We start from the raw sequence: 17,107 nt of genomic DNA, 5'->3' as shown, positions 1-17,107 counted from the left end.
ACAATCATCAGACGCACTGACCTTTACTGTACTGATGCCATTTAACTTTTCAAAGAATAAAATGTCAACCCTATGTATAAAGATTACTTTTCTGATACTTGATGGTGCTGTTTTGTAGAGCTTGGATATTATCGCCTGAAAGGGTCTGAATAGCATAAAGAAAGTGACTGGGTCCCTAAATATCATTATTTAAGGGTCAAATGCATTGCATGAGAGTTGTTTGTAGATGTAAGTGATTGTAAGTTTAATCCGTTCGTTAGGGTTAAAAGATGATGCTATTATACAAAATTTGTCTATGTATGTTTTTAAGGCTTTTCAGAGCCGTCAGGAAATGTTGAATAGTTAAATGATTTGAGTGGTTTAGTTTATACATATGCTTTTGTTTTATGTCTTTGGCTTGCTGATTGTTTGACACATGTATAGTATTTCACTATCTATTCTATTATAAAAATGTAACTCCCCTTTGCACATGGGCTACAGGTCTTGAAATGCAAATCAATCTGATGTTCAAAGCACATCAGTGGTGGTGGTTGACCCTTCCTTAGTGGTAAAGGTCAAAGTACACCAATAGTGACTGACACATTCCATTAGGTTGAGGATGAAGGAACACCAAAGGTTGTTGACCCTTTCCCTAGTGTTGAAGGTCAAAGAACATCAAAGGCATTTGACCCTTTCCCTAGTGTTCAAAGTCAAAGAACACCAAAGGTGATTCGCTCTTTCCTTAGTGTTGAATGTCAGAGAACACCAATGGTGAATGACCCATTCCCTAGTGTTGAAGGTCAGAGAACATCAAAGGTCATTGACCCTTTTCCCTAGTGTTGAAGGTCAAAGAACACTAAAGGTAATTGACCCTTTCCCTAGTGTTGAAGGTCATAGAACATCAATAGTAATTGATGCCTTTCCATAGTGTTGAAGGTTAAAGAACACCAAAGGCAGTTGACCCTTTCCCTAGTGTTGAAGGTCATACATAACCAATGATAATTGACCCTTTCCATCAGTTAAAGGTTGAGCAAATGTACAGAATGAGTAGAAAATGATGGGAGGACACTCACTGAAGATTATGTACTAAATTGCCACGGGATACCACTAACCTTTTTATTTTTATTCTATATCATTGAAGAATAACATACAACATTGATTTAGAGGTCATGAAATCACAGTTGAACTTTGCCCTAAGTCAAAATTTGTGCCAAACAATAGCAAGTGACCACACCATCATCATCTACATTAAAGGGACAAGTAAGAGGTGGTGAGATAAGAGTTTATTTTAAGGAAACATGGGGATTTTACCAGGTTATTTTATTGTTTTGAATTATGCTACTTGAATAGCTGTACCAGTCCAAGTAGTCATCATGTCTCAAAGTCTGACTTATCACTTTAACACACTTAAGCACAGTGTTAAAATGTAAGATACACCGTGTTGTCCCCCCCCCCCCCCACCAGCATCCTCCAAGAGAGGGGTTGATGGATGTGTGAGGGCACCCGTCACAGCGTACCTTACAGACTAGCATGGTGTTAAACTGTAAGATACATCGTGTTGTCCCCCCCCCCCCCCCCCCCACCAGCATCCCCTATGATAGGGGTTGACGGATGTGTGAGGGCACCCCGTTACAGCGTACCTTACATACTAGCATGGTGTAATGGTCCAACCGTTTAAAAGGGAAAGGATATCTAGTGAATTCACTTTGTTTAATAAAAAGTTGGATGTTAAATGAGACAAACTGTGTTGGTATTTGTTCACTTTCACTTCTCAGTACTGAGCACGAGCTGGCATCGATCAGAACTTAGGCAGAAGTGACATATAGGCCTTGGTAGGAAAATTCCATTTAATGTATTGTTGATAGTGGGGATCGTCTAATTTCAAAGTAACTTGCGTCCAATGTCATGTCAAGTGAATGTCATCAACAAAGCCACACCCAAATCAATCAAACCATAAATGGTAGGTAGGTACCATAAACGACAATGCATTTAACAGAAGTCACAGAGCAACGTCACTTCCTCTTCGGTTCTGATCAATGCCAGCTGAAAAGTGAAAGTGAATGAAACCAACACATTGTATCGTCCAAGTTTTTATCAAACATAGTGAATTCAAACGGTGTTCTTTTCCCTCTAACTGTAGTTACCTTGTAACAAGCACAAACAAAACACACATGGCAGTTTTAAAAGGTACAGTACATTTTTTGGAAGTATGGTATGATGTAAGTTTTCAGAGTAAAAAGAAAAAAAACACAGTCTTGTACACATGTAAAAGAGGATTTGACAAACACTGAAGATTATTAGAGATGACTCCACACAAAGACAACATTGAATTCAAATAACAAAGTACTTGACACAACAGACTTCTATCCATTATCAAAAAAAAAATGTCTTTGGCAGCACAAGTCCAAAAATTTGAAATCTCATATTTTGAATTTTAAATTTGACCTATCATTAAAACTGTCTAAAAACCAATAATCTTTTTTAATACTATGATTCAAGTGAGAGTTTATTGTAAATCTTAATTTATAGAATGTCAATCTTGATTTGCAATAATAAATTTTCTTGTTTCAGTCATTTTTCTTTTCTTCTTGTGTCTTGGGTTCAGCTGGAGTGCTGGGGTCGTCGCTGTTTTCGATAGCCCTCGGTGCATCTCCATTGCCCAAGCTTTCATCCCCATCTTCTCCAACCCCATGCATTACTCCACTTGTACCGAATTCGTTAAGACGGTTTGGATCCACAGGATAAATCCAACGCTGATATAGGTATATTAGAAATATTACATCTGTCAAAGAATAACATTGTTGGAGAATATATTATTGTTCATGGTTCCAAGAATCAATAGGACAGTACAATATAGTTACTGTGGAACGGTAAATTGGAAATGACTGTGGTGTTGTAATACATCTACTACAACTACTACTACTGCTGCCGCCACCACCACCACCACCACCACCACCACCACCACCACCACCACCACCACCATTACACAACTATATTGTATTGTCCAAAATAACACTGTTGTTGCTACACGACAGCCACTAAAACTTCAATATTGAAAAAGCATGGTTGAAATTACCAGTGAACTTAGGGACGATCACACACTGTCGCACAAGCTCAATCATGAAAATCGTTCGTGTAGGACAAAGGTTTTTCTTAATTATGTCCATTGTTTATCTTTCTTACAATCATGGGCACAGCGTTCCAGGTTTTGAAGGACACTATAGAAAATAAATAAATGTTAACACAGTGCGCACAATATAGATCTACGCACAACCAATCCATACGTCCCATTACTGGAAACAGCTATGAGTTACTGACTATTTCTTAAAAACAGCCAATTCATGTAGTTGGCCTTTGAATGGAACACTTACCATCTCTGAAACAACCAATTCGATACAATGTAGGCATTTGAATAACAAAAGCAAAGATATCATCTATAAATGTATTCAGTGCCTTGTATGTCATCATTCTCCATGGCAGATGAGCTACAGACTTCAACTTATAGTTAATAAATAGCTGAGGTGTCATCATAATGAAACCTGTATCAAAATACAAAAAGAGAAACAGTCCAATATTGTCAAGATTCTGTCTATTGGGGACGAGCCAGTCTTGGAATAAAAAGTAAAGTTTTAAGAAAGTTCTAGATGATAAAAAATACAAAATGACATGTAATACGATATGAACAGTTCACTTTCTATAGATTGTCATTGTTGTCACATGAGGGCGCTATTACATGAAATCCTTCAACAAGAAATCTGGATGTGTTTATAGTCTCGGTTACCCAGACTCTCACCACTGGGGGCTCTTCTACGAGACCACCCAGATGAGAGTCTGGGGAAACTGAATCCCAACTTGCCTGTGCTGGAACTATCTCCTAGAGCAGTGCATGCTGGGGAAAACTTCATGCCAAACATTGCAGGCTGAACGATTTAGGTATCGTACCTTAGCGACAAGTCATCACTTCTCAAGTGACTGATACATCTTATTCAGTTTGACTTTAAGAACACAGCTTTTCTGTGTTTTTGTGTATGGTTTCCTCCTGCTTTAATTACTAGAACACTGCTCAGTGGCGACCATATCAACAAATTTCGAAATAAATTGGACACATAAAGATTATTCTTATTATTAATCATTCTATCACGTAGCATAAGAACATTTACCTTTCATACAATAAAACAGGATAGCACTTACCAAACATAAGAAGGAATCCATATAACATATTAAGAACCCACGAATACCAGCCTTTGTGCTCTTGATACATCAATGAATACACTGCATACATACCCAGAAGTGGAAACAACACCCAAGCAAGATACTTGAATGCAAGCTGTCAAAATACAGGGGAGAAAACATCAACTTGGTGGGTATTTAAAACATGACTACTGTATTTCTTGAGTTTAGGTATGAAAATATGAACTTTGGTCGGATGTGGAGTGTCTGTGATATACAAGATTATTATGACATCAAGGGACTTAAAGATGCGTGTGCTGGTAGTCTGACCAATCAAAAACTTCACCAAACATATTTCCAGCTGAAAGAATTCAGCTATCAGGAACATTTCATTCCAGTATCATACCAGATGCTGTCCAACATTGCCTTCACTGCTGAAACAGTCAGATAGTCAGGCTGCTCAGTGGGGAGTTATGCAAAGCTAAAAAAGATAAGCTATCGCTTGGCTTTGAATGCCTATTTTGCATACAGGACAGTGATTTTTTCACAGTGAACTTACATAAATGTATTTTTTTTTCATGCACATGTCAAGGCCATTAGGAACTTTCTATTGATGAATTTTTTTTTGTGGTATCACTTTAAATTAATCAGGTTCTTCTCAATTCAAAAAAGTCTTATCAGGATACACCACCGAGATCTCCAAGAAATGCATTACTTTTCAATGTATCCATGTACTCATTCTGACTGAAAGGCCAAGTTCAGATAAGAATAACAGTTTCTGTATGAAAAACACTTGTCTGGCAAAGTTATAGAAAAAGTTAGTCCAGAGCAAATGAATACTCCTATGCAATCCTTATGGTTCCACTGACATGATATCAGTAATGGAAGAACCTAGGATTGAAATCCATTAAGAGTAGATGTATATAGTTGTGACTGTACTTACCGTATCGTACCGTTTGGTAGATGATTCTACATACGTTGCCTTATCAGCAAATACTATACGAGGGAAAACACCAAACCAAAGATTTTCCCTGTCGATCTGACACAAAAATATGACAAAACAGAAAATAATGTCAATTAATAGGCATAATTAACATAACAATATACATTGTAATCTTTCATGTAAATTTCCGGGAAATAATCCCACTACTCTAAAGAAATGATAAAATTATTTTATAAATTAAAAATCCAAAATAAATATCCAATCCTCAGCCATATGGTCACTTTAAACACACTCTGAGTAAAGCAAGAATACATCATTATCTTTCTACAGTACAATGCCAACACAAGTGCAAGCTGTTTGGTGAACATAGTGTCATACAAAACGAATATTTCAAACTAACATGTCAAATACTCATGTAAAATGTCATTTCAATCATTATTTGGATGATTTTTTACAACAAAGACATACCTTAATTGACATAACTTTGGTAATTTTCCAAGCATCAATGAGTAATCCAATAAAACAGGATATACGGACCACTGTGTTGGTTTCATTATCTAGTACATACAATACTACTACTACAGACTGGAAGACACCAAACACGACTGAACGCACTGATAAACCTTCCAAAGATTGACGGTTTTTCCAAAACTGTATGTCTGCAAATCAGAGAAATTGATCAGTTAGTGTAGCAATCGGTGTGCTTGTTATTAAAAGCCAATTTCAACATTTCACCGACGTACAACAATTTCTTGCAACCCACTAAATTTTGGTGTGCCCTTATCTCTTGATATGTGATGACTGACATTAAAACACAGTCTTTCATTAGTTTGACTCGTAACAAAAATGTCTATCATAAGAGAACACACTATCAATTGTACAAACACAGCCTAGAGGAGGCAAACTGTGTAAGGTTCCAAATACTGAATGTGGATCATAGTAGATTCTGATAGATGTTATTAATGTAAAAACATCTTGGAACTTTCAAAACTATTATGGTGACAAATTGCCATATATATTCTCAATTCATCTTATCAATCAATTGCATTTTAGCATTATTTCAATTGCTATCTCTGTATGACTTTATATCAGCCAAGATTTCACAAATACATCACACAATTCCTAGTACAAACAAGTAATTTCCAAACTCAAAATTTAACACAGAGAGTGTTTATATAAATGACTGTTGGAAATATTGTTTTATTAAAAAATTCTTTCAAATCTAGATTAACCTGGCATGGACATATGTTATATCTTTCTTTTCATTTTCATTTTTTGCAGTAATATAAAAATTCAGACTGGCACAAAGATAAGAATGTTGAAATACTACTCACCATTTTTAAATGCTAGGAACTCAAAGATACTGTGAACTATGGAAATAACGATGGTCAAACCTAACAGATAGGGATTGGTCTCCAAGAAGGCTTTCTGGACAAGACAAAAATAATACTGGTATAAGAAACAAGTCATTACAGAAGACACTGCACCACCCCACCCACCCCTTAGTTTCTTGCTGTTTGACTAATGGGTGAAGTGAATTTTTTTTAAATGTTGAATTTATAAGTGAATTGAATTTGAACTTGATGTCAAGGTCAAGTTTAAAGATACAAGCAGAAAGGTCATATCTGATAACACAGGGACAGATACTTGAATTAGATTCTATGTATGTTGGTTCTTTGACTACTGTACAAATAGAGGATATGAAGTTCATGCGAGATTTCTCTGATGACAAACAGACGGTAGTCTGTAAGGTACGCTGTGATGGTGCCCTCACACCTTGGTAAACCCCTCCTACAGGTGAGAGGAGGCTGGGGAGGGCAGAATGACACGACGTATCCTACAGTCTAAGCAGATCCTTCCTACCAGTCAAACAATGATTCCATAACAGTATCTCCCTGAATTCATTTCAATCCATTGTCAATATACTGTGGAACACCCAGACAACACTTGCATATTATTCCCAATACTTCAACTTGCCTATGTTCACATAATATAAGAAGCCTTGTTGAGTTAAAAATTAGGAGTGACAGAACTCTTGTTAAGAGTGTCTGACTGAATGAAATAAACCATTGGGAATACTATAAAAGTATTAGCACAAGTTGAAATTATGTGAAACAGAGTCAAATAGTGATAATTATTTGTCTGGATAAGAGTCTATAATCAGTGATATTTTATCACCTAGCGCACCCATTGTTTGATTATGTTACCGTCCAGTACACATTATAGATAGCTTAAAAATACTGCCAATGGTGTTGTAGCACAACTGTACAGTTTTTGAAAATGTTAATCCATATGCTAGTCCATGCTAACAATATGTGTTCATTTGCTGAATAACTATCCAGTTGCCTATCCAACCATGTTGCTATCTTTAAGATAAATGCTATCATTTGGCTGTTGCTATGGGTGTGGTCATGTTGTTAGATATATTTGCATACATTTATGTAAGTTTTTGTTCCCTTATGTATGAATTCCTGATATTGTCTTTGCAATACACGTGATCATTTGGCTGTTGCTATGGGCGTGGTCTTGTTGCTAGGGTATTTGCATACATTTTTTGAATGTTTATTCAATTGTCTATTAAACCTCATTGTTATCTTTGTGAAATACACCACCGTTTGGCTGTTGCTATGGGCGTGGTCATGGTTACTAGGGTATTTGCATACATTTTTTGAATGTTTATTCATTTGTCTTTCTATTCCTGTTGTTATCTTTGCAATACATGTGATTATTTGGCTGTTGCTATGGGTGTGGTCTTGTTGCTATGCAAATTTACATACATTTTTTGAATGTTTATTCAATTGTCTATTAAACCCTGTTGTTATCTTTGTGAAGAACACCACCGTTTGGCTGTTGCTATGGGCGGGGTCATGGTTGCTAGGGTATTTGCATACATTTTTTGAATGTTTACTCACTTGCCTACCAGATGATGTTGTTATTTGACCAAAGTATACTATCATTTGGATGTTGCTAAGGGTTTGGTCATGGTTGCTAGGGTCAATTTTGTCAAAAAAAATTGAAGAAAATCTGCGGAATACCACTTCCGGAACCATCTCACCAAGTTTCAGACTCATTGACCAAGTACTTTTTGAGATATAAGTTTTTGACCAAAAATGAACATTCTTACACCTAATTTGCATATCGCTCATGGAATTATTGTATGCTTAATATATCTTCATCCATACATCCCTAGATGCATCCCCATCAAATTTCAGCCCAATCTGCTCAGTAGTTTTGGAATTATAGATTTTTAACCAAAAAGACACATTTTTAGCCCTAATTTGCATATCACTGATGGAATCATCATGTCATGAACAAATCTTACTTTACACTTCCTAAAGAATCTTCCCACCAAATTTCGCACCAATCTGCCCAGTAGTTTCTGAGTTTAAGTTTTTTGACCAAAAATCACATTTTTTGACCCAAATCACACACCTGTGATGCGATCATTTTGATTTGAACAATTTCCCAACTAGACACCCAAGGTAATGGACCAACCAAATATCATGGCGATCGGTTCAGCGGTTTTTGACTTTAAGTTGTTTACACACACACACACACACAGACAGACAGACGCCGGGCGATCCCTATAGCACTACTGAACCTCAGTTCAGTTGTGCTAAAAACAAAACTAATCGTTTCAAAAACAGTTTTTATATAACAGCTGTTTGTATTGTAAATAAGTCATAATGTTGTACTGTCCTGATTTCACTGAATGTATTCTTTGTTTTAGTAATCTGTAATTTTGTTGCTTTTAATGTTATTTTGAACTCAAGTTTTTCGCACAACCACTACAAATTTCATTGTACAAATACATATGACATTACAGTATTATTACTATAATTACTATATTAATATTATTATTATATACGACTTGACTTCGAGTGCCATATAATGACTGATGAAGCTAGGGGAAGCAGTAAAATCTATGTAATCAAAACTGATCTTTCAGACTTTTCTTGCATTTTGTACATACTTTGAGACTGTCCTGATCTTCATCGTCATCATCTGCTACGTCGTCTCCTAGTATCTGTGTCCATTGGTTCCTCATACCCTGGGCAGCATACATTTGCCATTTGAACATGGAGATGGGGTGAAAGGTCAGACTGAGGGGTAACTTACTGTAAGGCAAATCAAACGCATCTACATAATAAAATGAGGGTCAAGTGCACATTGTATCAGCAGATAACTAGGGGAAAACATGTCATGAGTCACCAGAAAATGCGTCAGCAGACGACCATTGGAGTAGTCATATATGTGAAAGTGAACTTGGAACAAAAAGTGTCAACTGAGGATTACAGCCAAAACATGTCAGATATGAACCAATGGTTCATGGAAACGGAAGACTGTGGTACAACATATCCACTGAGTAGAAGAACAAATGTTACACAGTCAACAATCGTCGACTTTTTTGCAAAAGTATTTTTGTTGATAAGATAGAATTAAAACATAGTAGATTTTAGAACTCGATAAAGGTACTCTATGTAAACGCATACAGACGTTCGATGGAGAACATTGTAAATGTATGTGTGTGTGCTTATATTACAATATACACATACACACATACGTATATTGTTGTATGTTCAATGAAGTCGAGATGACACAGCTTTGATACCAATAGCCATAAAGGTCCTTTTTGTTTAATATTCATTCAAGACCGACTTAGTTTTAAGTACCCTTATTATTTCATTTCAATCGTGTACTTTGATTATAATTATTACATTGTTTATTTTGGTCATGATTGAGCATAGGCAGATGTCGAAGTTGTTGGGATGTCTGCCACAATTATGTTAATTTTATGTTAATTAGGTGAAAGGCCGCATAATGCATATGTCTAGTTGGACACTAGGGGGCGCTTCTGGATGCGTATAGACATTGGATTATATAAATACTGTGATACTGTGATCTGAGCGCTCACAGTACACATTGTATGATGATGTTATAGGTTATGTATGTGCACACCAATAGTAATGATTAACAAATATTTCAGAAAGTTTTTTAGGAACTGACAAAATATAATTCGTGTCTGAATAAAGACTAAACAAACATGTCAAAACATGTCTAGAATTACAATCCATGTTGACTGTTTTACATTGCTGACGGTAGTCATTGTGAAATAATCCTCTACTATAAAATAAGTTATATTTAGATGTTATTCTCCAATATTTTTCTTTGTTCACTCAAGCAAAATACGAGTGACCTGAGGGGGCTTGTCGCTACAAGTCACTAGAACGACAATTTTGAATGTTTTGGACACAGTGACGTAGACACACGTTGTCGTGACATAGACATGTGTTGTCGTGACGTAGAACGACCAGAGTATATATTCCATATTTTTTGTTCAACTTGGGTCATGCATGGTATAGAAAGTGAAATCAAAATAATTTACAGTGTATTTTCACTCACTATCACTGATCTACAAATGAATTCTACATATAACTTACGGTGTAGTTTCATTGATAGGCATATAATCAGTTACCATGTTCCAATAATCATTTATATAGATGACAGGGTAATAATCTCCAGCTGGATGGAAGTCAATGTCTGCAATCAACATAAAAATACAAGTGTTATTCAGACCTAATGTACTGGCATACTTTAGAAGTACAGACACTACTCTGAGTGAATAGCATCCATAACAACATGTACTCAGATCAACTTTACTTTATCATTTTTTTTTAACATTGTCTGTATGAGTATGTGACAGAACTCTGTTATCATGACTTTTGGAGAGGAAACACAGACAAAATTGATCTCCCAACAGCGTATGTTCACAGTCTTTGCTTATAATTTGGTACAGCACCTTGTACTGATGGACTATAGTGGGGTGTTCTAATTTCAGTAATCAAAGGGTGATACTACATCTCACCCTAGCTTCTGTGGAGTCTGAAAAGTGCTGTTATAGCCCCCCTAGTCTGAAGGATGCTGTGATAACCTTCTAGTTTCTGTGGAGTTTAAAGGGTGCTGTATAGCCCCCTAGCTTTTATGAGTCTGAAGGACATTTACTTACATTGATCTAAGGGTGCTGGTATAGCCCCTCGTTTCCATGGAGTGTGGTCATCTAAAATGTTGATAGTTAGATTGGGATGCCAATGTGATAAAACCTCTGCTGGTCTCATATCATCAACACTCTGAAATTTGGTAACAAATAAAAATCTACATAACATGACAATGGAATGACTTTAAGGTAAACACTTGAAGGATCACAAATGGTTAACAACACAATTGATGTCTCATGAACCAATATAGTAATGTGTACTATACCTTTCATACACAATGCTTCACACACTACTGGGACAAAAGTGAATCAGAGTACACAATGTACTCAAGCTGATTAAAATCCGATTATTAAAGTGAACTCGGCGTGATTTCTTTATTTTTCTCTTACGTTTATTGTCGGTTGTTCTTTTGTTGTTCTTTTAGCACCCGATACCTAAATCTGACTCAATATCATAGTTGTTCTCATATCATATCTCGTACTTACAAGTAGCCAATCAGAATCCGTCTTAAGATATATATACACTCAACTTTCGAAACTGAAAGAAAGAGAACAACCAGACAATGATGATAACATTATTGTCTGTGCTCTGTGTTCAAGCTGTTTTTGAACAGAGCACTCTGCAGTACTGTACCCGTATGTTTTGGTGCATTACGCATTCTCATTCATTGAGTAAATTCCCTCAGCGCTCTCGTATTGGCTCAAGAACACCTATGTTACTGTGTCAGATGTAGGTATCGAGTGCTCACACAACAAAAAATGAACAAACAACAATAAACGAAAGAGCTAAATACAGAAATCGTGCCAAGTTCACTATTAAGTTCAGATTGACCATGTGCTAGGGCTAGGGTAATACAACCAACTGTACTATAGTCTTACCCTAATTATATCTTGGCTAGCTTCAGTCTCTCCTGTCAGTAAATTCACCATTTTATGATAACGTTTCTTCTTGTATTTGTTGAGTACTGTAACATAACACAACAGCAAACAAGTCAAATTAGATACATGTACATTCACTACAAAACAAGTAGCGAATGTATACAATGAAATATCATCAAATTCTCCACAAATTTTTAGGAAATCTTTGAAACAATATTTAGTTGAGCAGTACAAGAGATTAAATTGTAAACTTAGAGAGGTATAGATTTTTTGTTTGTTGTATAGACTTCGTGAAGTAAACAGACTTGTATGCATACATCTTTTTTTAGAGTTACGCATATATTTCAGTCCCATCAATGACTGAACCCTCTTATTGTTATCATTTGCAATGTACAATGCTGGGGGGGGGGGGGGGGGGGGGGGTCAGGCTAGACTAGCACTAACTCGTTGAGAAACTTTCAATTGTTCATCATGATTTATCATCAATTGTTTACCTTTCTACAACTCAAAGAGTTTTGGGATATGTATGTCTATTTAGTCAAATGAATAAATGTACATACGAACAGTTTTTCATTAATGGCAAAAAGTGCAAGTAGGTAAAATCTACCCGAGTTCCCCAATTTTGTGTACTGGGGTTTCCACCACAATTAACATATGGGGATCTTAACATGTATTACCAGTTTCTACCCTCTGTTATCAGAATTCCTCAACCTAGGCAAACACACTCATAAACTGTATTAAACAAAATTCCATACTGTTACCAGAAATACAGAAGTATGACACATACACTTTGACCTGTAAGCTACTGCCTTCTTAGCATATTTGCCTTTGGCTTTCGGATCCGGTGATCTACCAGATTTGACAAAATACACATGAATAAATATGCTTCCATTGTTCATCATTTTCTGCAATAGAAAATAAAAACATAAATTGTCTTACATTATCATTAAAACTTTACCACTTTCAGAATTATCAAGCTAGTAACTTAATTTTCATTGTCACAAAAGCATTAAATTGTTGTTGTAAACAATTCTAATGATTTGTTTCATCAATGGCGTTATACCAGATGAATGGTACAGTACAGGTAAAGAATCCTTCTTGGTTTGCTAGTGTGGTGTCAGTCTGATGATAACATATACCCTGATGCTGGCATTTACCCTCATAGTAGCTTATACATGCTGGTGGTGTGCTTAGTACAAGCCAGATGTTGGCACTGAGCTAGAAAAAATGCTAGACCAGTCAGAAAGTGATTCTTTTACTGTACGACACCTTAGAAAATAGACTCTGTATTTTAGGTTCACAAACATCCAAGAGTTGTTTCAAGAGGACTTACAAATAATTCAGAATCAACATAGAGTATTGTTGTTCTATAGTATGTGTTGTAATATGACAGATTTTATTCTTATTTTATGTTTCCCTTCAACACAAATATTACAGGTTATCTTTCTTTTAAAAACTAACATAAAACAATCGTCTAATTCTAATGATAAATCTTGTCTGACTTTGCAAATAATCTTGATGAAACTTTGGCTATAAAGTAATCCCCGTGTCTCTCTCACCTCAGTGGCTTCAATGGTTCCATCGTACGTATATGACCCATCTCCATTTGGACCACTAATCCAGTCACCGTATTCTAATTCACTTTCTTCCCAGAACAAGTACTTATCGTCGTCAAACTGAGTGAAATCTTCCTCTTCTGAGATATAAATTTTCATGTCCTGAAAATGAAGCAAACATGAAAACTAGGGTATCATACAGATGCTTTATTACATGAAAACTTGGATTGGACATAACATACATCTGTAAGTGTAAACTGAACGTGGCCCACAAACCAGCTTAAGTTAACATTTTTATGTTATAAGCTGGACTAGAGACGAGACAACTCTGCTCCCTCTAATATAAATGTAGGATTTGCTGTGAGCATTTCCAATTAAGAATTAAACAGCTACTGACCTATCAATGTAATGTAACAACATCAGTATAAACCCTCAGGCAGTTTTACAGATGAAAGCTACTCACGAAAAAAACCCTCAGAACACTTACCATGATTGTTCCCTTGGCAAATAGGTTTTCAGCAAACTTGATTGGTGATCCATCAGGGTTGGCGGTGGGTTGATTGGAACGACCACGGAAGAAACTACTAATCATGTAGATAATGAAGAGACGAAATGCAAATCCTTTTATCATCTGCCATGCACCGCCCTGCTGTTGTTGTTGCTGCTGCTGCTCTTGTACAGCCTGACAAAAACAAAAGATGAAAATTTAGGATCTCGGTTATTTCATTGACATAGATTGTTAAGCTGACTTGGTCAAAACTCAAGTAAATGTGAGAACGAGTCGGTACCAAGTATCAGTTTGTTGCAAACTACTTTCTATTTCAATCTGTTATCCACCTTTCACTTTGTTTGAGCAAGTTGAAGTGAAAAACTATGTTACTGTATTCAGTGGATTTTTTTGCTTTAGGTTGGGGAACCACGGTAACAGAAAGGTGATAAAACTGGCATAGTTTCCAATATATTATACCATAATTTGGGTTGGGAACCCATGTAAAATGACAGGGGAACTCAGCTACATGTAGATTTACCTGCTTACTGCAAAAATACTGGTATTTCTTGTAACAACATTTATTCCTATATGTAGTTATAGATTGAAAAGGATCTTTCAAAGTTTTGATATCAGGGATATTGACTGAAACCCTGGCTTTGAAAAGTGGTGTTAGATTTTCAAATTTTCCCGAACAGTATAAGCTTGTAAGTCTCCGAGACACAAAGATTCTTCGTTGAGGGAGCTCATACTAACAATGGTGAATCTTTCCGTCTGCATGTTTCTTGGATAATTCTTAGTGAAAAGGAAGTCAAACAATGCTGAGATTTAAAATACATTCACATTTGTGTAGTGCAGACCAGATTACATACTATGTTTAGCAGTACAACAAATATTACAACAGCAATCTAGGTTGCGGCTAAAACTGTTGTTCGACGTGGTAGATTACACAAGTGGGTGATAGTGGAGCTTCTGTTGTGTGGAATATAATCACCTTGTAATTAATATAGTGTAAAAACACTGTAAGTCCTAAAAATATATACATCTGTACTGTAAGATCGTGAAAGTCATCAGAAATGCCACCCTTTTGCGAGTATAATTTCACATGTTGCAACGATAGTTTTTATTTTCTAAGGTAAAATCTTGATTGTCTCTGTTAATATGGTAGTCCAAACATAGATGTCGGAGAGCTCTTTCATAGACCTCTCTCCAATGCATATGGTCAAAACAATCTCTGAAGTCAACTAAATGCCTATATAACCAGTTCAGTTTTTAAAAAATGTGGTTTCGTACTTCTATAGATATGATTTTAAAAATCACACACCCTTGTTTTCTTTCAAATTAAGGGTATGAATCGGTGAGCTAGTACTGTTAATAATAACTTCATTTCCTAACCAAAAGAAAGGACTTGTCAACCATTACGGATATGGGCTACAAAATGGCACATACATTTAAAATGAAAGCTTTCATACATTGATTGTCTAAAAATGTATGCAACCTTGAATAATCAGGTAAACCTAATGACTATATTCATTGCATTGTTCATTCACACATTCTACAGACTTTCTTCGGTGATCACGTTCAACAACTAAAACGCGTCTTTTCTTTCTGTTTCCATGCTTTCCTGTCTTGGCCCTTGTATATCCAACATCTAAAACATGTTAATATGTGCATAAAAATACCAACACAAATATTTATATAGCTAGTCGAGTTATACTAAGTTATAGTTCAAAAGCTTCCGACTTAGTTTTGTAACCTTACATGCACACCCTAGATTGTTCTTCAAATATTCCCCTTTTAGTTGGTAAAATTACGCGGAAGGTGATCTTGTTCAGTACAAGTTCTATTCTTTTTCGCTCAAACTCATTCATCCTTGCCGCTACGAACCATGCTACGTTTACGACCATTCAATGATAATTTCATGACAATGCAATGTCGAAAACACCGGTGTCCTTTGGCTTTCTCCTGTCCGATCCACTGATGACTGGATATTTTTTTTGTATGTCCAATAGATTTCGAGAAATGTTCCTCGTTATCCTACCTCTCCGTTTTGGTTCTGAGCAGCGACTTGTCCATTATTAGCCACTTCGTTTCCCCGAGCTTCCTCGGTACTTCCACTCGCAGTGTCGGCCATTTTTTAATTAAACCCCTTCTCACTATGATGGCAGGGGGCGCTATTCACCAGTGACAGAAATTTAGTGCGTCATACCTAATACGATAATACATATACTAGTAATTGTTGAATGAATCATTTCCCCACGCAGGAACGAGAACAGGTAGGGAAATACATGGGGATGCTGTTCCTGTCCAAAATCAAGATTGAAAGAGCAAACCCTGCTGGCTAAGTATTTCCAAGTACAGGTTACAGAGCTGTGTGAGACCTTTTTTGCAAAGCCCACATCTAAGTTGATTTCCAACCACGTGTAGTGTACTATATAAATTACATGATTACATACATCTCTGGAATGTGGGGGTGGGCGGGGAGGGGGGTGTATAATTACGCATATAAATGTGTAGGGGCGGGCTACGAAAGTTCTTGGATTCATTTCGGGAGCATAGCATTTTTGAGAGCGCAAAGTGGGGTTGCTTAAAAAAATTGACCCAAATATTTTCTCCCCCCCCCCCCCTCCCCGTAAGTCTTACCGCAGCCCGCAGCCTAATATATGTTCATATATCACTTCATCGCCTTTCGGGTCAGACCTATACATTCACGTCGTGTAATGTTCTCAGACACCATCAGCTAAAAGCCTGGGGTAAAATCGTGACTTGCCCGTTTTTACCGTGACCGGTACAATCTAGGAGAACGGTAAAAGTAAACGTTGCACATCATAGTTTATCATGCTGTAACAAGTTTTACTTTGGAAATCATTCCACTTATATTATAGAGTAGAGGCTGTCATTCCCCTTTTTAGTAGAGTAGACTCGGAGGCTGTCATTCCACTTCTCTTTTTTTCCCCTTTAGAGTAGAGGGTGGCATTCAACATTCTAACTAAAAAGGATGTATTTCATACAGTAACTGTTGCTATTCGTTTTTCGTACTATATTATTTGCTGTCATTCCACTTCTAGTATCAGAGTAAAGGCTATCTTTCCACCTTT

The 17,107-nt window shown here is 36.4% G+C and overlaps 1 protein-coding gene across 1 annotated transcript; it reads right to left on the bottom strand.

The window, feature by feature from the left end:
- Window positions 1–1,590: 1,590 nt before the first annotated feature.
- Window positions 1,591–16,143, bottom strand: LOC144449601 (putative lipid scramblase CLPTM1). The gene is made up of 14 exons (XM_078140169.1): window positions 16,051–16,143; window positions 14,010–14,204; window positions 13,526–13,684; window positions 12,754–12,871; window positions 11,967–12,052; window positions 11,100–11,220; window positions 10,534–10,633; window positions 9,066–9,210; window positions 6,427–6,520; window positions 5,561–5,751; window positions 5,093–5,188; window positions 4,171–4,306; window positions 3,351–3,518; window positions 1,591–2,761 (listed from the first exon to the last, which is right to left on the bottom strand). Exons 1-14 carry the CDS (start codon window positions 16,141–16,143, stop codon window positions 2,547–2,549), a joined length of 1,917 nt encoding a protein of 638 aa, XP_077996295.1. The 3' UTR covers window positions 1,591–2,546.
- Between the last annotated feature and the right edge of the window lie 964 nt (window positions 16,144–17,107).

The sequence above is a fragment of the Glandiceps talaboti genome, chromosome 2 (assembly GCF_964340395.1).
Source record: "Glandiceps talaboti chromosome 2, keGlaTala1.1, whole genome shotgun sequence".
NCBI lineage: Eukaryota > Metazoa > Hemichordata > Enteropneusta > Spengelidae > Glandiceps > Glandiceps talaboti.
Note: the sequence above shows the minus strand (reverse complement) of the source record. Positions and strands in the feature narration are given on the sequence as shown.